At 41.3% G+C, this 21,318-nt stretch overlaps 2 protein-coding genes across 4 annotated transcripts in view; both read right to left on the bottom strand.

Annotated features, from left to right (window-relative positions):
* LOC104051259 (pancreatic alpha-amylase) overlaps positions 1 to 1,802 on the bottom strand; it is a 22,499-nt gene extending 20,697 nt beyond the window's left edge. The window contains exon 1 of the mRNA XM_064455624.1: positions 1,619 to 1,802. Coding sequence (XP_064311694.1) covers positions 1,619 to 1,802 — 184 coding nt within the window. The remainder of the gene's footprint in view (positions 1 to 1,618) is intronic.
* Positions 1 to 21,318, bottom strand: part of RNPC3 (RNA binding region (RNP1, RRM) containing 3) — a 22,392-nt gene extending 1,074 nt beyond the window's left edge. Inside the window, exons 1-15 of one of the 3 annotated variants that reach the window (XM_064455622.1) lie at positions 20,800 to 21,318; positions 19,716 to 19,763; positions 18,474 to 18,592; positions 17,245 to 17,325; positions 16,431 to 16,542; positions 15,872 to 15,940; positions 14,249 to 14,397; positions 13,145 to 13,270; positions 12,118 to 12,254; positions 11,088 to 11,249; positions 10,828 to 10,922; positions 10,690 to 10,748; positions 10,064 to 10,196; positions 9,051 to 9,122; positions 5,015 to 6,150 (exon numbers count right to left, since the gene is read on the bottom strand). In XM_064455622.1, the coding sequence (XP_064311692.1) occupies positions 9,063 to 9,122; positions 10,064 to 10,196; positions 10,690 to 10,748; positions 10,828 to 10,922; positions 11,088 to 11,249; positions 12,118 to 12,254; positions 13,145 to 13,270; positions 14,249 to 14,397; positions 15,872 to 15,940; positions 16,431 to 16,542; positions 17,245 to 17,325; positions 18,474 to 18,592; positions 19,716 to 19,763; positions 20,800 to 21,276 (1,827 nt within the window). In that variant the 5' untranslated portion in view covers positions 21,277 to 21,318 and the 3' untranslated portion in view covers positions 5,015 to 6,150; positions 9,051 to 9,062. Of the gene's footprint in view, positions 1 to 5,014; positions 6,151 to 9,050; positions 9,123 to 10,063; positions 10,197 to 10,689; positions 10,749 to 10,827; positions 10,923 to 11,087; positions 11,250 to 12,117; positions 12,255 to 13,144; positions 13,271 to 14,248; positions 14,398 to 15,871; positions 15,941 to 16,430; positions 16,543 to 17,244; positions 17,326 to 18,473; positions 18,593 to 19,715; positions 19,764 to 20,799 lie in introns of those variants that run through there. The other 2 variants (XM_064455621.1, XM_064455623.1) reach the window with 2 other exon arrangements.

The raw sequence follows: 21,318 nt of genomic DNA, 5'->3' as shown, positions 1-21,318 counted from the left end.
TCATGCTTAGAAGTTGATTTAGAGAGTCTGAGATACAAAGTCGTCCTACAGGATCTGTTGCAAACAAAAGGCTGGATCGCTTCCCCTAAACAACAGAACACGGAACCTTGTTACTCTCTAAGTATTCTTTGTAAAAGCTGTCGTGAGAGGAACACCACGGGGCAACCAGGGAATAAGGCGATTCCTGGGTGCTGTCCTAGGGGACACCAACGCTTCAGTGAAGGCTCAGACATGAACACACGGCCCTTCAGGTGTGCTACATGAAAGAAACCTGCACCATTTCCTGGTTTAATACACATCGAGGAGTGCACTGCTGAAACCTCCAACCTGCTACGATACAGCTACTAACGAGTTTATAGAAAACCTGCCATTATTTCTACAAAACAGCCCTCCCTCTCTCATTTTTATTTCAGGGGAAGGACGATCCGTATCTCAGGCAGCAGAGCTGCACCCTTTGGAGCAAATTCAAGCACAAAAAAGTGCCAGTTTATAAAGCGCAGAAGCTGCCTCCCAGAGCCTGTATCAGCCGGTATCCCTGTCACCGTACTTCAGAGGCAGCCAGAGTTATTTAAAGTGAATCATTTGATAGATGTAGCTTGTTTTTCTGCTTGGGAACAAAGCAATTTTAATGAACTTATTTACTTGTAGCTCTTTGGTAGAGTATAGAGATAAATTTCAGCCATAAGCAGTTGTCCTGTGTGCTTCCACTTCTGTGCCAGAACGCTTCTTTGCCCTGATAGGAGGAACGTACATTAACAGAAAACGAGCTACGAAAGTTCGATCTTCTCTGATGGGAGAAGCCATTTATCAGGACGGCAATTTTTACTTACAGCAGTAAGTACACGAAGCAGTAAATTACACCAAGCAGTAAGAACAATATATTCTGACCCCGCCAGCTCCGAGGCCTAGTGATTGAAGAGAAGACTCAGGGTACTTTTTCATTTCTTTGAAATAGGTTTACAGCTGCTCTGGCTTCAGTACAGGCAACGACAAGAGCGCGGAGATGTTGAAAGCCCCGAATGCACTCCGAAGGCTCCTAGCTTCAAAATGTTTTTAAAACATGGAAAAAAGCGAGGCCTGTATTCCTCTGCAGAAGGAAAGAGACCGCGGTTGACTGCAATTCAAAGAAGGTGGGAGAGAGTTGTTTCTGGAGACGGCTACTGCTGCCTTAGACAAGCCGAGAACGCACATCGGCTTGTTTCCTGCTGGGCTGAAGCCCGCGGTATGAAGCTCGGCCGCTATCGCCAACGTACGAGCGACAACGTTTAGCTTCGCGAGAGGCCCGACGCAGGCCTGCTGAAGCTGCAGGTGCTGAGGGCTGTTACGGGACAGCGAACTTCTCGTCCCTCCCCACAGACCGCCCCTCAGCAGCTCTGCGTCTCCTACAGACGGAGCAACTCTGCTCCGGTGCCTCCTTCGGCGGCGCAGCACGACCCCTCGCACAGCTCTGCTCCTCAGGAGCAGCTCTACCAGTCCCGCCGGGCCTCTCCGGCGCCCACAGCCGAGGGCCCGACGGGGGGTAACCTTGTGCGAACCAACAAGCAGCCACAGCGACACAGCCACAGCACAGCCACAGCCTTGTGCGACAGCCACAAGCAGAACTGCGTACGCACCGCACCTCCTGGGGCTGCGCCATTCCCGGGGGACTCCGGCAGCACCGTCCATCCCGCCGCCATGGCCGTGACGGGAGTCCGGCCCCTTGCGCGGGCACCGAGGGGCGCCGAGGGGCGCCGAGGGGTGCCGAGGGGTGCCTCGCACCGCTGCCCACCACCACAGCTCGCAGCAAAGCCCCATCCCCCCATCAGGTTTGCCAGCGAGAAAGCGTCGTACGGTACAATAAACTGGTTTACCCAAAAGCTAATGTTACACGTGATGACGTCGACGCAAGAGAAAACGACGTTTCGGAATGTATTTGTTCTCAAGATCTGAGCAAGGAAATCTCTCTGCGCATAGGTTAAAAAACCAAAACAAAAGCGAGATAAGCCTATTTGTCTTTGAGTAGAGCACCACCTTGCTGCTATCCTACTTCACTGCTTTGGAAATCTACTTAGTTGGCCTTTTATGCAGTGTTTTAATCGCTTGGCTCTGTACGTGTAACTGGGCGCGGGCGTGAGGGCCTAGCGCATGTTTCCTCTCTTGCACACCTTTTTGTGTGCAATGAGCTGAGTCACAGAGCTGTGTAACGTGGCTCCATCCAGCTACAGACTAAAACCGGTGGCACAAGGAAGGGTTCCACCTCTTTGAAGGCTACAATAACTAGTATTTTCTACTTCAGTGTTGCTACAGTGGCTTTGCCATATGAAGCGACACATGGAGCCTGTCATCATCAGAATAATGTTCTTTTCTCTGGGAACAACCACAACCAGAACTAGGGTAAATATTTGTCTGTATAGAATATAAACGGATCCCACGGCAGAAGCTGCTTTCTGGGCTGGAGTAAAACACTCAGGTAGGAGCCGCAGGACTCAGGACTCCTTAGTCCCACAACAGGGAGGGAGAGACACGTAAGATACTTAAGGAAGCCAAAGCATTTACATGTTCTCTTCACTCTTCTATCAAGTAGGAAAATCAAGGAAATCAACTATCAAGGAAAAAAACTGTGGGAAACGGCTCAGTGACTGTTCTAAGTTACTATTGCTGTAAGGATAATTTAGCTAGAAACTGTTCATCTCTGAATGCACATTAACACCACTTTGCAGGCAATATTATTACCTTCTCAAGACCAAAATCTCTTTTTACCACTGTATGGCAGAGTCCCTAACATTCAAAGTTTTTGAGAAAAAAAAACACCCAAGACTGCAACTGAAGATGATCCTCACATACCAAACTCACACTGCGACACTGGAGAAATGTATGTGCTTTTTAAAAAAATCTACCTCTTCAGAATTAAAAGCATATTAGGATGACCTTCTGAATGTGGCTCTCAAAGAAAATTGACAAGGCACACAACTCACATTTATATGTAGAGAATAAATCTAATTCAGCTTCTGCTATCATAAAATCGTTGCTATATCAAGGAGTCAATTTATACAAGAGCATTACAGTATCACCCATGATTGTTAGATTATGAGTCACCCTCGCATTGAAAATTATAGTGATACAAGTATATTCAAAAGCTTAACTAAATAAGAAACATTGCTGTGCTTTATGCCATTAGCGTGTGAAGAAAAATTGTGAAATAAGCCCGCATTGACTGCTTATGTGTCATTGCAGAAGCCGGCCCTAAAGACTTGCTAAAAAAAAAAAACCAAAACACAGGGGTCATTTGACCTGAAGTCATAGAGTCACAGAATGCCCTGAGCCGGGAGGGACCCACAAGGACCATCGAGCCCAGCTCCTGTCCCTGCACAGGACACCCCAAATTCACACCGTGGCTCTGAGGGCCTTGGCCAAGGGCTTCTGGAACATCGCCAGGCTGGTGCCGTGATGCCTCCCTGGGGAGCCTGTGCCAGGGCTCCACCACCCTCTGGGGGAAGGACCTTCCCCTAATGCCCAGCCTAACCCTCCCCTGGCACATCACCCTGCCGTTCCCTCGGGGCTGGCGTTGGGCACCAGAGAGCAGAGACCAGCCCTGCCCCTCCTCCTGCCCTCGGGAGGGAGCTGCAGAGCGCCATGAGGCTGCCCTCGGCCTCCTCTGCTCCAGCTGAACAACCCCAGGGACTCCAGCCGCTCCCCGTACCGTTTCCCCTCTAAACCCTTCCCCAACTCCGTGGCCTCCTCTGGACACTCTCCAGTAGCTTTATACCATTCATGTCTTGCGGTGCCCAGCGCTGCCCGCAGCGCTCGGGGTAAGGCCGCCCCAGCACAGAGTCAGACCAAAAAGAACAGACATCACGGTGGAAGGGGGGGGGAACCCACCATCAGAAAACCCCAGCAGAAATGGGCATGCAAAACCCAGTTGCTTTAAAGGAATGAAGGCTTTGCCTTCTGACCTTAAAAAAAGTTCCCTCAACTGGATGGCAGATGTTTCCTTGATAGATTATCAGTATAGGATAGCAAGGGAGTAGGTTTTATTTGTTCTTTAGTAATAGAACCCCAGCAAGAACATGGCTTAGCTTTATTCATAATGGAATGGCCACAGAACACTCAAAACATTTTTAAGCCCCTTTTTTCTCTCTTCTAAGCATCACAAACCTTTCAGAAGTTCTCAAAGAACTTCCTCTCTCTGTGTATTTTTCCTGGACAACTACTCCAAATACAGACAAGGTAACTAATGAAGAACTGCACAGTCCACATGGGAACACAGCAAATAATTGAAGAATTCCTGTAAAAGCATTTTAAAGAAATCTGCTAAGCCAGTTCGCATTAAAAAAGCAGCAGAGATAACACTTATTTTGGTCCAGTGATCGATACGAGTGATTTCGGCTGTTCGTGGGTTGAGCGATTGCAGAACAAAAGTCTCTACACCCACCTGTTACCCCACCATCAACTATGAATTAAGATCTTCTGGAAATTTTTTCTCCTTAAATCCAGGGGACCCTCTTGCCAAGTAAATGTCATTGCAACGTCTCCCACGTGGTTTTAGAAAGTTAAGCTAATCTTCCTGGCATGTAACAAATCTTGCTACGGGACCTCCACATCATTGACTTTTATTAAACATGGTTCAACAGGGCAAGGACCACACCTGCACTGGTTCTACACTGTTTTAACTGCTACTCTTGTTCTAATGACTTTAGACCCACTAGTGATATTTTTCAAGATGTGGATGAACAACAGAAATTAATTATTGAGGAAAAAACAGTGCCTAATTTCACAGTACAAATTCCTGCCAAAGCACTAGGCCTGATTAGTCTCCAGGACAAGGTTTACACTAAAATGAGATTATCCTTAGATTTTCTTTTTACCCTGAAACACTAACAGTTGAGCATTATGCTCGAGGAAGGAATTTACTCTGGTGCATATGTATACTCTGAATCATCTGTGCAGTTACAGTTGGATTGGTCACCTTTTAAGGAAAAAAAAAATGTTTTCCTTCTTCCCACTCCCAAACCCCACAACAAACCAAAAGTCAAAATGAAGAGAAATGAAATAATTTATTAGAGATTTCACAAGCAAACTAACATTTATCATGTAAGTCTTGCGGCAGTTTAAAGATATCTGGAATCTTTAAGATGAGAAAATTTATACTCTGCCTTAAATAATGCTACTACGCACAGTTCAAGAGTCCCGATGATTACACTGCTTCTTCCCTCAGCTTGATAATACTTGAAAGAGATGGAACACAAAAGGGACCTGGAACATCACAAAGGCATGTTAAAAGTAAGAACAACCAGAAAACAGTAGTGTTTTGCTTTCTTTTGACAACTAAATTGAAAGATGCTTAGTATTTAGAGGAGTGCTGAATGTCTGGAAAAGTCTCACTTAACAGACACAGGCTGTATTAATTTTGTATTACGGTAAGTTAAACAATTTAATATGAAACCCACAAGAAAAATAAGTCACTGGGAACAACACTACCTCAGTGCAGAGAGCAATCTAAAGAACCACGCTCAACAAAAAGGTAGCAGTGATTAATAGTTGATTAATAGTTCAAATACTTCATTATGAGATATTGTTAGATCATCTTCTCTACTTAAAAAAAAGTAAGGAATGTATAAACTAAGTCAACTACAGATTGTTTCTCATATACCAGGACAACAGTAATCATCAAATGATCTAAAGTACTGGTCAACCCTTTAATATTATTAAGAATTACTCCGCAATGTATTTTAACCAACATGTTATTATATTGATTTAAAGAAAACCAAGAAAACATCCTCGGTGTGAGCTCAGCACAGCTCCACACACATCAGTGAAACGCTTCTAGCTCATACCAAGCTAAGGAATTCAACCACAAGTTAGCAAGTTATATGACCTTTAAAGAAGAAGGTGGAGGCCACCTTTTAAGACTAGGAACTTTCATTGTGTTTATTCACGCAACAGACAACTCATCGATATTTTTTTCTTTTTCCCCCTGAAAAAGCACCCTTTGCTTTTAAAATGACCAGATTAGATCAAGCTCTAAAACATGTAAACTCCTCCCCACACCTACTCTACACAAAAACTTAGATGTGGTTGAGTGCTACGGGAAATATTGCACAAAAAAGGATACAACAAGAAAGGATACACTCTGCATGACAGTATTACTGCAGTATTTACGCAGGAATGTTTCTAAAGAAGAACAGCAGAATGTGGTTTAATTTTACTTGATTCTCAGTATTGCACACACATAACTTTATGCCACCTATCAAAAGCAAATATGCCTCTTTAATACAGTTTTGACATGGGGTGATGAGTTCACCAACACCAAACTCCATATTCAAAAGTAAATGCATTTTTTGATAACTTGAGCTACTAGGACACCACCAGGTTTTTCTGTCTCATTAATTCTTCAAGTCTTTGCCATTTTTCAGACTCACTTTTTCCATCGGGTCCATAACCCACTCATATTTCCATTCAATGCAGGCTTTCAAGTCACTTCTTCCCTATGAAGAAGCTGGAGACCTCCCAACAGCAGTTTCTTCTACATAACCATTCTCCCATAAAGCTGTAGTTTAGCTACAGAAAAAACAGTCGCCCCAAGTACTAACTGAAATTTTTTTTGCCAGTCCATCAAGAAAAAGCCATTTCAGCCAGCAAGGAGTTACACAGTATTTTTATAAGCCATATATATTTTCTCTAAAAAGGATAAAACCTCTGTAGAGAAAATAGTGAAAAATATTTGCAATAACATTTGTGAACTTAACACACTGCTTCCTACTTAAGAATAATCAAAAGTTTAATTTATGTCAATTTAGTTGTTAAAAAAAACCCAAACCAAACCACATTGAGGCACAGGGTACAGATCAAAATGAAGTCCCTAAATTGTTTGCATACACTTGTTTATATGCATATTTATGTTTCAGATGAGATTGACACTTTTTTTTTTTTTTTTTTTTTTTACAGACTCAGATTTCTATCATGGACTTTCTCATTACGAATCAGCATCTATCAGACTATTCCAGCAGGGACAGGAACACAGTCATACAGAAACAGGGTTCAGTTTCACCGTTAGTTGGGAAGTAAAACAATTACTTTTAATAAAATCTGTATCAGTCTGTGGCATATTCTGTATTCTTTACAAATAAATGGTCAGGGTAAGGAAGTTCTGCCCATGACACAGTAACTCAATGACACCAAGGAAATTCATGTAAGACTTTCAGGTGCACAAATAACTCTTGCATAAATACATGTTTGCTCACTCTAAAAAGAGCTTCTGAGTTGACCATAAACATGATTAATAACCAAATAAGCACCTTTGTCTTCTTTGTCATTCATTATTTAGCATGTTTAGTGAAGTCAGAATTGATTTAATGTACAAAATTAGCTGGAACTACATGGAATTCCTAAAACATTAAGTGTTCAGATGTCATTTATAAGGCTTTCCAGTAACTGAAATACTTCAAGTTTCTTTTATGCATTTAAAGCAACCTCAGTAACTTTCTTCTGTGACACTGGATGAAATATAAATACAAGGCTTTTTCTAACAAGGAAGGAGTAAGAAAGAAGACTGAAACATTCCTATAAACCCTCGTTTCTAACACAACAGGGTTTCCCATTAGAATTAGCCAAGGCCCATTTGCTTCTTTTCAATGGCCAATACAGAAGAATGTCTGTAAAAGTGATTTTAATTTGATAAAATAAAATACAGGTTTTGCAAACCACTAATCAATGACTGAAAGCAGGAACTGGGAAGACCAAATAGCATCTCAGAAGTGAAGGAAACAAGCTCAGATAAAATCTGATGAAAAAAGTCCTTAGACAACTGACAGAGAAGCAGCCTACAACTGAAGTAACTGTTGTAAATAGCCATACTACCCTCACTATAACCATACTGCAGGGCCAACCTGTTGTTTTTTTTTTTTAAAATCAAACCCCAGCTGTTCACATCCTTTACTTCCAACTTCAGGGCTTTTCCTGAAGTAAAAATGTTCAAAATATCTAGGTTAAGAACACATCACGAAGTATTCATATTCATTCATATTAATAATATGAATTTCAGAAGCATTCAGCCTTAGCTTTGAGCTCATTTGGTCTTAGGCAGCGGCATAACCAGAGTGATGCCCAACTGTAATCTCCAATTAAGTTAATGTCCTTTAAATTTGAACTAACTGATCTATCAGAGGGTACAGATTGAGAAATAAGTGCTTCTCATTCTTGTACTACTTACTTCACACGCTAATTTGAGACAGTTCACTACTCAAATGTTTTTAGGCCATAAAACCCCTCACAGCTAAATTAAGAGCTGATTTTGCTTGAGTTACTTTTGTATAAAGTAAATACTTAAGGGTAAGCAGTAGTGAAGTAAGGCTATGTGATAGGAAATAAAGTTAAATAGTGATTACTTTCTGCTAAAAGTTACTTCCCATCAAGTTTAGACAAATAATGCCAAAAATCAGGACCTATACATCCCACAACAAAGGGAGACTTGATCAATGCAACATTAAGTAGCACTTTCTGACACAACACCCCTTCCTAAACCAGACAAGTTTAAAGGATGCTGCAACAGCACTGAGATCTCATTTTCCAAAGTCAGCAAAGCCAAAGGTCCTTCACAGAGCTAGCAGAAGTGAGTTACTGCTGCAAACAGTTCTTCAAGATTGCTTAATAACGCTGGGGATGGAAGGGTAGGAGAAAAGAGGCAACTCTTTTCAAAGCCCAAACCCCAGAAGAGTACTAAAAGGCAAGCGGTCCGGTTCCACGGGATTATTCTCCTTAGCTGCCCAGATTAAGGAGTAGAGAAACTGACAACGACCCTAGGACATCAGGATTAGGTTTATGGCAGTCTGAGTTTTTAAGCAGAGGAAGAAGCAACATTCTAAACTTACACCAACTATATACCTTGTATTCTGGTTTTCTGATATAAGTGCACATTTAAGAAAAGAAAATTGTATGGAACATTTCCCCTCCACCATCGCTATTCCTAAAGAAGCCATTAAACACATAACGAGTGAAACCAAACAAAAACCCCCAACAAAACAAATTACCAAGAAGCTTGTCTTTATTTTTATCTTCAGGCAGAGAATTCATACCTGTGCAGTGTTCTACTTTTTTCTTTTCCCTTCGCTGGCGTCCTGTTTTGGTCTAGCTGAACGAGCAAATTGCTGAGAATCTGTTAAGGACTACAAGTTTCAGTGATAAACGGAAGCCAATCAAGAAGCAAAACAGAAGTATTACTTCAGAAAAAGATAGTTTAAAAAGGGGGCTTTGTGAATCAGCTCTACTACAGTACTAAATACTATAACAATCATGTCTATTAGTCAAAGATTAGGACCTCACTGATCTGCAGGATGAAAAATTTAAGAGAGTCGGTCCAATATTAAGTAAGGAGGACTAACCGGGAGAGGGTTAGGTGCAAACAGAACAACTACAGCAGGATAAATGCTTGATATTTACGATCCTCCATCCCAGCATGTTGATGCCATAACTTGGATGTCTCGGTATGTATTTGGGAGGAAAGAAGCTAGAAGGAACAGAGGTTGGGTAAAAAAAAACCAGAGAAAAAGAAATAAACTATGAAACCTTTAAGAGAAAAATAAGCAAGGACTTACAGACATAAACCAGGGCAATGCTACCACGAAGTGCAGAAGTCCCAACATGTTACATAGGCCCAAAAAGTAACTGACAGCTCTGGCTGGAGCAGCAGTCTAAACGGAGACCACTGACCCTGACAGGGACATTTATGTTCTTAAATTCTGGGAGCACAGGCTTCACCATGTCAAAAAGCCTGCTTGATTTAAATACAATGGTCATACAAGCTATATTATCTTTGTATTCTGTTTGCAGGATCAAAGAGCTAAGACCAGAGAAGACAATTTCATTGTCTTAAATAAAGCACATTTACTTTCGTATTTCAGGAGGGGTGCCTCTACATATTTTTCAGTTATCATAAAATTAACAATACTGCACAACGCTGTGCTTCCTGATTTTCTTAAGGTATTTCCTCCTTCCATTGATTTCTAGTAAGTAGAACACTGACAGCAAAACTAGAGATTGACGGACAGATTACAAAGAACATAATGTAAACGTTAGAAGAAAAAGATACAACCACCATCGGTTTTTCAAATAAGACATATCCATTTGCTTCTTTTAAAGCTTTAGCAGCTGCTTTTTCATTAGGAAGTCCAATGAAAGCCTGTCCCTTCATACGGCCTTCTTTCATCAAACGTATATCAAACCTGGAAGCAAAATTGAGAACTGGGAATTACTCATCATGCTTCACCACACTTCCCTATTTCACGGCACAAATATAATTCTCATGCTCTAGTTTCTGCTATTTCTTCAACTCAAAGCAGCGCCCACGAGCAGGAATTATGTCACTGGGGACTTTTTTCCCAGGAAAACCATTTAGTAAAGAGTGACACTAGACTGCAGGACGGCGACTTGGCGTGCAACTGCAGGAAATATGACGTACGCAAAATGAGCAGGCGTGCACAGTCACCCACACTGTTCATACTGCGCTGCTCAGCCAATAAATGGTAAATTTGGCAACGGAAATACAAGGGCAAAATAGTCAGGTCTTCAGACACTATCGAGAACACAATTCTGTTTCTGTACTTGTGATCAATAAAGATTTTCAAATGAAATGACTAGTTTTTAAATCAATTTTCACCAGTTTTATAGAAGTTAACATAAACGGCTTAATTTTAACCAAGTACCAAATTAACTTACATATTTCGTTCCACTTCTGACTGGAAGTCAACGTATCTTCCAAAAATGAACTTGAGATCCTGGAATTAAAGGGTAGTTATAAGAGGAAAGCTGATAAGAAGTCCTTCTGACAAATATTTAGTTTGCTTTTTTACCTACCTTTTCTTGAACTTGTTTAGCTAAATTCTTCACATATATCCTGCAGTTTGGATCACCTGGCTCATAGTTTTTGAAAACAGAAAATTTTTCCATTTCTTGAAGGCAGAAAAACAGACAATGTTTTAGCACATTTACCTACTTTGTATTTTTGCTTAGTATAAAATAACTAAATATATGATCAATTAATAAAATAAATCCTTATTTAAACCATTTGTTGCAACAAATCAAAGAGCTATTATATAATTTATTCTCAGTTATACCTTCTTTAGAAAGTCTGTGTTTTTCTAGATCCCTTCTAGAAATAAATTCTGATGGTATTTCATCATCTTCCTCTTCTGTTTCCATTTTATCATTTGAGCTAGGAGCTGGGAAAATCCTTCCAAAGCCTGTATTATTGATTTCTTCCGTGGCTGCATAAAGGTCTGAAATTTCAACACATTATGTAAGTGGCTTGTATGCCTATTCACAAGAGGATCAACAGCAAGCAAAAAAAAGAGTACTCCTTCCAGTAACATTTTAATACAGTAGACTTTTTATAAAGTGATTTGAACTCATCCTTAAAGAAATGAGTCTTAATCCCTGGTTTGAACAAATGCACCTGCTCTATAAAATCAACTGTACTACAAACAAAAGCCATGGCACATGCCAGTTTAAGTAAAGCCAGCCTTCCTGCTCGAGCCTGCATCCATTTCAATGGTTTACCTAACTTTCATTCAAAGGAACTGTTTATTACTGTAAAGTACCAAGAACCACAGACAGACCATAACCCTATAAGAAACCATCACACCTCATTGCTATTATCGCCCAGCACTTTTATAGCAGATAACCAGTGCATCACAGAGAAGGAGTTGGCAATCACTTGAATGCTGCTCTCTAAGAGCTGGAAAAGGAAAATCTGAAATTAGCCTGATATATACAGTTACACTGTATAATACTAACAATGCATTTGTAACGTATTTGCTAAAAACACCTTAGCATTTAAAAGGGAGTGCAATTCACCATAAATACACATACCACAGAGGAGAGAAGAGGATTTTAAAGGTCCCTTAGATCCTTTACTGTACCAAGGCACCAAGGCACAGAGTTCTGTGCTTTAACATGGGAAAAACAGCACATGCACACCATACACGAGTTAGTATACTATCAGGGTTTTTTTTAAGAACACTATCTACGAAAGCTCCAACATAAAAGCAAAGGAAAAAATTCCCTGGCCTAAACTTCAGCAGCCTTCTACACACTGAAACCACCCGAATTTAATATGAAATACATTCAAAGTACGAACTCTCTCACCATTTTTTTCTTCTTTTTCTGAGTTTGTCTGGAGAACAGCTGGGATGTCCGTAGTAATATGGAACTCAATTTTTTTATGACCTACATGCTGCGGCTGCTCAAAGACATCTGAAGGTGACAGTGCAGGGTGCAAATTACTGTTTAAAACAACAACATGTTAATTAAGGATTCAGACATTGATGAATGCATAGTCCAATGTAAGATTTCTTCCCAATAGATTTTATGCTGTTTACCACAGCTACATGAGTTCTCCATTTCATAAGTTTCACCCAGTACAGTTCCAGTTGATTAAAACACTGCAAACACCCCAGGTATGGCTGACAGTGAGAGCTAACCCAAGAATTACATACCACATTACAGTATAGACAGGCAGTTATAAACACTTTATCAGTCACTTAGACACAAAAAAATAACTGACCTTGCGGCTGCTCTCAGATAGCGTACAAAATATAGCAAATTTTCAAAACATAGAGCAAATCACTTGGAGAAAGAAGGAGGCTATTAGTAAAAATGCATTCACAGTTGATCATCACTACATAGAAAGACTACACTGGCCTACTGAGCCACAGCACTGCAGTTTCAAAAACCAAGCTTATTTTAAACCACATCAGTTCTTATTCTTCCAGTACCATCCCCTTATTTTTATTATTTATTTTAGTAACTATCCCCAAAAATAAATCCAGACTGCTGCTGTCAGGGCTGGGATATGAAATTGTTTTTCATTTTTATGAAAAAGGGGCTCTTGTTAGTTTGATAGCAAGAGAAACACAGAGCTTGAACCAGGCACACTTTAGAGATTAAGGTGTTGAGCAGGCTTGAGTTCAAATTACATAAAAATTTGGACCTTTAGAGCAATAAAACCAAACACGGGGATAAAGGAAGACCAACTCCACTACCAAATTTACAGCTCAGTGAAGAACGCTCATTTTAAAACAGCCACACTAAAGCGAACGTGATACAGAGAACATCATTTAGTAAAAGGAATAATCTTCTGAAAAAGTGCAAACGGCACGGAAATCATACAAACCTGTGGGGGGTACACACGGGAACGTTCAGCAAGTCTTTAATTCTTTGCTTTTTTCTAACACCACGCCTCTTTGTGTTTATTGGTCTTTTAGGCTGCAGGGTTGCTAATTCCATCAACTTGGTCATTCTATTTTAAACAAAATTTAAAAAGAACCTATGTGTTTTACAGTTTATTTCAAAATAATGATTTTCAAAACCCTTCCCCCTTCCTTTACAGCCTTGAAATACAACTTTTCAGAACATGGTTATAATCTAGCTACCTTAACACTGAATTAATAGACCATACATAGACTTAAGGCTACTTTAATAGACTATAACACACAGCAAACCGATATACACAGAGAGCACCTGAGTGACCAATCAAAACCATAACGAGTTCAGTGCTGCCCATTCCTTCCCCGAGAATGCACCTAATTAGGACACTGAAGGTGTAGAAATGCTAAGAAGCCCCAGGCTGAACCTTTTTTTAATAATACTATTTCCATTCATCAGGAGTGCCTGTTTCCAAATGCACGTATTTTTCTGAATATAGCATAGGGACTTTCCAATTTACTTTTCCGTTTAAATAGCAAATAAAAAAAATTACTTCTTCATTTAGTATTAAGGATTAAAAAAAACAGCCATGATGTACTTCAGCCCCAAACCTGCAGGAGAATCCTCAGCACACACAGCCTCCCGTTATTATTACTCCTGGCAATCCACACTGACGTACAAACAACATTTTGGAAGTCAGAGAGCACATGTGATTAAAGCTGAGTAGTTTACTCAGTAAAGATATGGAAAAATGAAGAATCTAGAAAACAAACTAATTATTGCTTCCTATTATCTGTAGTCTCTCTTCATTCTGAGTTTTTGTTTTGTTGGGTTTTTGGTTTTTGGATGTGGGAACAAATGATAATTTGCATACCATTTGGCCATTTTCCTTCTCTTACTGTGCACTGTCCTTCTGTTTCTAAGTCATTCTGGAGCTTCCTTAAGCATCTGGAAAGATTATCTATATACTGCAGAAGTTAACAGATTCCACCATTTGCTGAACTAGAAGGCAGAAAAATAAAAACACTGCTTTAAAAGAGCTCAAAAGCTTGCAAATGACTGTAAGACACACCTCTCTTTTTCCTCCTCATTATCACTTTCGTATTCTGACTCCTCTCCACTAGATGGTTGCTCTTCTTCCTCTTCAGGCAAAGGAGGCTCTTCAGGAGGCAGAGGTGGGATTGGGGGAGGTGGCGCAGGCACTGGTAAATACTCTTCATACTAATTATGGGGAAGAAGTTTAAAAAGTAAATGTTTTAAGAAAAAAAACCCTGCATATCTTGTTTTCCTTTACATAATACAAAACCAAAGCAAAAAATTAGAAGGTGACTAGAAACATTTTTTTCAAGTATGCTTATATGGATCTAGATGCTATTTTGCTAAGCTACATCAGTAATGAAAACAACCTTTCACAAGAAAAAAATTTCTGTTTTCTGAAGCATAACAGTAAATGTTTTCATTCTTTTAATCTGAGGAGGTAGAAAACCAATAGCAACCACGGCTCTGGGTTTTAACTCTGCACTCAGCTTTAAGGACTTCCCTGAGAAGAATATGGCCAAAACATATGGGAGGAGGGCTAAGCCCTCAAGCCATCTCGGTTTCCACATGGAACCTTCCACCACCGAGCAAAGGTTACATTTCTATTTCTGCAAGGAGTGAGGATTTCACGAAAGGAATCAGTTTTTTCACTGAAGACTGCAAAAACCACATATAAGGAATGCCCTACACACAAATCATCTCCAGCCCCATTTTCAACAATCTTAATACACTTAACAGCTACTTTTACATACCATCAGTTCCAGGACTAAAGGCACTGATGTCTTCTTGCATTAGAAATACTCTCCACCCTTTAGAAACTGCTCCAGGAATTTTGAGGACTGCCTTCCTATTTTACTACTCTTTTTTTGCATGACCATTAAATTCACAGTGCTTAACCTGGCCCAATACTAGGCAACAACTACAATTATTCCCAGAAAAATCAGTGTGAACTCATTTATTTGATAGATTTACTTCATAGTTTCTTTTACCAGCTAGCTCCGCTATTATTAGAAGCGGGTGTTCTGTTCAGGCAAACACAAAGCGTAGCGGAGCACAGCTTCCCTATATCCAAACACTGTAGCTATCACTATTAATGCAAGTCCTCCCTGGCTCTGTCTTGCACTCGGAGTCAGTTAAACTACTCCGTCACAGCAAGAGAGAACTGAGACCACAGACCTGGTATTTCTATTTACCTTCAGAAACAGCTCCCCCTAAGCCTCTGCCAGTTTCCCATAACCCCGCCTCTTTCAAAAAAAGATCCTGGAGACAGAGCAAGATAAATCCAAAAGCACCGTGTAATCTCATTAACAACCTTGATCTCATAAGAACTCCAAAGAAACACACAGATCAATGAACTTAACACGCCTTTTAAGGCAAGGGCCTAATGCACTGTAGTTCCTGTATCTGTATCATGGTGCTACAATCTCCCTTTTTAAAATACCCAACAGTTTGAAATGCCCCAGGGCTACTGCCATACGTGTATATTTCTTTGCTCTATAGTTACAAAGATTTCTTTGTAAGACTAACATGCACATCTTGCCATCCTCTACATGTTTCTCCAACTTTTAGAAATTTAAACTAAAATCTCCTACCACACTGCTAACATTTAATTGTGAATCCATTTTATAGTACTTAAAACATGTATTTAAAAAGTTACCATGGGAGGGCGAGCAGTAATTGGTCCGAAAGGCGGAGGAAGATTCATTTTATTCATAAGATGAAGTACCTGAAACAATTTAGGATGAGTAATATCTCCTTTAAATAAATAAAGGACAACAATTCCCTACTAAGCATCACAGCCAATAACTCCTGGCAGGTGTAAGTCAGCTTAGGTTTTAATGAAGACACAACTATGTTGGTTATTGAACAATGTGAAAGCCTGCACTTGAGATCCAACACTAATGGTAAATATGAGCAACACCCTAGAAACGTTGACCAAAAGAAGTGAAGCATCTTCTCAGAATTAAATTCCAAGTACTCAAGTCACATCTAATTAGGAGGATCATACCCAGTTAAGTCTTCAGTGGCAATAAAGTTACTTCTGATCAACGAAATCTTATTATCAACACAGTAAAAAATTAACGTTGGTCAGCACTACCACAGGAAAACTAACTTAGCATTTACTATGACAAAAATTATTCCTGTGGATCATTAGAAGAGGAAGAAGGAAATGTATTTATTTTTATACTTTCTTTTTTTGGCTGTTTTTTACTTACCTGGACATAAAATTTGGGCACGCTTGCCAAGGCATTTGCTATATTTGCTAGAATTGTACTTGAAGGTGGTGGATACAAATATTTCAGGCAAGAATTGATGGGAAAGGTGAGGCTGAGAAAAAAAGATTAGAAACAAGACATCTTAGCACCATTGCCACATAATGGCTCGTAACAGTTAATGATTACTAGAGGTTTCACTATTCATTACATCTGCAGCATCACTGAAATATTATTATTTCCCCTAGAACAGTTTTGGGCCACTTGCATTATGTCTTTAACATCAGGGAGCAGGCCCCTACGCGTGACAGACTGCCTGGGTTTGGGCACAATCAAAGTACCAACACAGGTAGAAAAAGCCTAAAGCACACAGAGGCACACAGCCTTTCCAAACCAAAAGCACAGCACAGCACGTTGAACAAGCCTCAAACTCAGTGCGCAAAGGGCTGGATTTATTAGCCCAAGAAGAAATTTATTCTTCATATATGCAAAAATGCAAATGGTGGAAAAAAGAACAGGAAACCTCAGAAAACAGAAGTCAGCAGCATTCTGCTGTTACCAGTCCTCATACTCCTCCCAGGAAAGCAATGTGTAGCGTGCTAGAGGCCTCCTACGCAACCCACCGCTTCAGGGCTCAAAGCACCAGTCATAACTCAGTTGTGAGCGTTCTGAACTTGAGGAACTGAAGTTTCATTATTATGACAATTCCTACCAGCTGTGCATGTAGAAGAGTAGCATACTACGGAACGAAACAGTTCATAACACTTATTTCAAAATAAACTAACAGAATAAAATAATTAAGAAAAAACCCACTAACCCATGGTTGGGTGCAATTCCATTCTCTATTTTAACACAGTTTGGTTCTTTCTTCTCTTCTTCTTTCACTGGTTCTTCTGAACTGAAAGTTAATTTAGCATTAATTAAAACAGGGCAAAATTCAAATGCCTTATATATTTCAGATGCCTAATCTCTAGTAAAAATATAAGAAATAGATTAGTATAGTATTTTAAACATATTTTATCAATGGTATTACTACAGCCATTATTAATCTTTAATAATTAATACACATGAATAATTGTAGTAGCCAGACTTCAAAAATAAATAGCTATGCAAATTTATATTCAAACACTTCTGACTTAAATCTATTTACAGGAAAAGAACTAAAATTATTTCATGTTACTCTCAGTTCAGAGACCGTGTAAAATCAAAGGTATTAAATTATTGATTTGGTTATATTCAGAGCGCAGAATAAATAACTACAACCCTCTATAGCTGATTTTAATTAAGCACTATCAAATAGGTTCTATCACTTAGTTATATAATACATAGGTAAATTTCAAAGCCTAACTATGCAATCTATGGTTTTAATTAAGTACTTGACAGATAACTGAAACTACCACAGTTCTTGGTCACACTAGCATTAGGATTCAGTGATTTTTTTTTATTTTTTAAAATATTACATATTCTTTAACTATTTGAAGAGCGACTCGGACAGTTTTATGTTTGTTCCACTCATGCTTCAAGCTAGATACATGCAAACCAGCTCCAGCTTAGTAGCCAGTGGCTATAATAGCCTAGTTTTATACAGTTACACTAGGCAGGTGTCAATTCTGCCTGGCTCTTGATTAGATTAGAAACATCAGGAAAGCATTGCATGCACTGGTTAACAGCAAAAGACAATTATAATCCTGACATTAAAAAACCCAGTAGAACAGTCTTTTTTAAACACAGGGAACCTGTGCAACACAGAGGTCAGCTTACGCAGACTGGAATCTTGCTCTGTAAGTGAGAACAAACAGGACCATCTGCTGATTAAACATATTAATAAGTACAGGAATAAGGACGGGAATTATTTCATGACGATACCGAATGAAACACCACCAATGGGAAGAATGCGGTCACTTATCTATTGACCTGAACCTGCTGGTGAACGCTTGTCAAAGGCTACCATTTACCCTTTGATGTAATGGTACTGTGAAAGTACCATGAACACAGAATTTCCTTTCCTTAACCACAAACGTAGAAACTAAGTTATTATGCACATACCTTTTGCACTTCTCTGAGACAGAAGGCTGGCTAAGTGCCTGCACACTCTCTTGCTCCTTTGCAAATTCAACAACTAAGGTGTGACCTAAAAGTTTCAGCTGATGCAGTCTTGACAAAGCCTTCAAATAATTATAACGGAGAAGAAAGAAAGGGAAGAGGAAAAACATCAGAATTATTTCAAACATAACTGCTTTTTCTTTGGTTGGTAAACTAGCCATAGGATGCTGTCCAAATCTGCTCTAAGCTAAGTCTGTACCACAAGAGACACAGGCAGTTCTGCACCGTTCCTGCCTCTGCAACCCAGCTTTTAGCAGCCTCTGTCCTGCTAACAGGAAGGAGAAAGTGGAGGTTGCACAGCTGGAACCCTGCAGAGCCTTAGGTCACCTGTATGCAGCAGTAAAACCGCAACCTTAACAATGATACTCATGACATAGCCTAGTAAATCTCTGATTTCAAGTAACCAACCCCTTGCTCATGAGCTATAAACATGCTGAAGTCCACGAGTAATATCTGGGTATTTTAAAGTCCAGATTCTTAACAGCAACACTAGGAAGCTCCAGCATTCTGCAAGTCCAGATCCTGATCAGCCGCTAACAATTGACACAAAGGAACCTAAATTCACCCTGTTCACCCCACATAGGCCTCATGACTTTTGAGTAGTATTTTACAGCATGGCCTAAAAAACCAAAATAAAAGCAACATAAAAAAAACAGGGCATAAGAAAGAAATTCAGGACACAGGCTTTTTACCAGATTGATAATTAAAAAGCATTATTAGTATTACCTTTTTGGCATCCATGTCCCCCATTAACAGGGTAGTTTTCTTTTTCTTATCAAAGTTCAAGGCAGTCTTGAATTGTGTACATCACTACGTCTGAATTTTATGGCAAATACACAATTATGCAGGAGACAAATTATGCTTGGCTTAGTTTATATATAAATGCACGCGCACCCTAGAAAGGCCCTGATCAGTCTCAACTCATCGAAGTTCACCATGCTTCAGGTGCCAGGCTGAACGAGATGACTTCCACAATCCCTTTACAGCCCACCTTTTTTATGACTCTACAGAAGTGTTTTTATCAAACTCTTCAAGCACCTCCTGAAACAGAGCTCCAATAGTGCATTGCTCTGCAGTTTTTCCCCCAACACCAAGTATTAGATGATGCATAAAACATTTCAGAGCACAACTGGCAATTCAGAAAAGTGCTTTTCTAAAACATTTGGTAACAAACTCAATACAAACCTTTGCAGCTGCATTTTCACTGGGAAAGGTAGCAAAAGCAGTATGTTTCTAGAAAACAGACAAAAAAAAATTGTCATACTCAATTCAAATCAAAGAGGTAAGAGGTGGCACATAAACCGTGTACCCACAAGTAACTGGTAAATCCAAGTTTACGTATATGAAAGCTTCCAGACAAGAGCCATTTAACTCCCACATGGGGCAAAGGCGAAGGACTGGAGAACATTTTTCTTAAGAATTTAGGACTAGAACCTCCTGAAGTCAAAAATTAAGACAGGAACTCGGCAGTTTGAGGAATACAGGTAAACAGTATTTTTCTTCTAGCGAAGAAAAGCCACCTGAAACTGCAAGAAAGCATGTATTGATAAAGAAGTTTAATCTTCTTTTCAACAACGGAAATTCATTTCGGCACCTCTCAGCAGAATGTTTTCACCAAAGCAGCTCCTAAAAATAATAATTTTCCTGCTCCAAACGTTGGAACTATTGCTGTGACCTGAAAGCTTGGACGGTTCCTAACTAACATTTTCACTTACTTTTTAAGTTTTTTTTAAGAAAAAGCTTTCCAGATTAGATCAAATCCTCACAGAATACACGGTTCATCTTAAATTTGTTGTAACAAACCTTATTACTTCATCTTGCCACTACGTGATTCAGTATTAAAAACCCAAAGCATTAATACTGCTATAAGAGCAGCTATTAGGAGAATAATAAGGAAGCCTGTATTTTTAACCTTATGTAAAGGAAAGCACGGCCCTGACACAGGACGCGGACACGATTTATCCGCAGCTCCGCAGGAATACCAGCCTGCTTCCCAGCGGCATTCCCCGCCACACGGGCACTCCTACGCCCTTGTAATTTGGGAGAACAAAATAAAACAGAGATTTCAAGGGACAGACCGGCGAAGCCGCGTCCCTGCGCCCCCCCACCAGCCCCGCTCCCCGCACAGCCCCGCTCCTAACGGCGGCCGCGGCTGCGCCCGAGGGCTCGGGGCTGCACCAGCCGCTGCCGGGCGGGACCGCACCCCCCCGGCAGGAGGGAGCGCCCGGCCCGGCCCGCCCCCCGCCCTCCCCGCGGCCCCTGCCCTCACCAGCCGCCCGTAGTCCGACAGGACGCGCACGGACACCGCCCCGAAGTGCTTCAGCAGCTCCTCCTTCTCCGCCGCCGCCAGCTCGGCGGGCAGGTGCCGCACCAGCAGCGTCCGGCCGCGCCGCCGCGCCACGCCGGGGTGAGGCGGGCCGGCCGGCAGCCCCGGGCCGCCGGCGTGAGGCGGGCCGGCCGGGTGAGACGGGCCGGCAGGCAGCCCCGGGCCGCCGGCGTGAGGCGGGCCGGCCGGGTGAGACGGGCCGGCAGGCAGCCCCGGGCCGCCGGCGTGAGGCGGGCCGGCCGGGTGAGGCGGGCCGGCAGGCAGCCCCGGGCCGCCGGCGTGAGGCGGGCCGGCCGGGTGAGGCGGGCCGGCAGGCAGCCCCGGGCCGCCGGCGTGAGGCGGGCCGGCCGGCAGCCCCGGGCCGCCGGCGTGAGGCGGGACGCCCGCCTGCGCCCCCTCACAGCCCCCCGCCGCCGCCATGGTAGGGCGCAGGGCCGGGACGGCAGCCGGAAGCCCAGGCGC

This window comes from Phalacrocorax carbo, chromosome 6 (genome assembly GCF_963921805.1).
Source record: "Phalacrocorax carbo chromosome 6, bPhaCar2.1, whole genome shotgun sequence".
NCBI classification, from domain to species: domain Eukaryota; kingdom Metazoa; phylum Chordata; class Aves; order Suliformes; family Phalacrocoracidae; genus Phalacrocorax; species Phalacrocorax carbo.
Note: the sequence above shows the minus strand (reverse complement) of the source record. Positions and strands in the feature narration are given on the sequence as shown.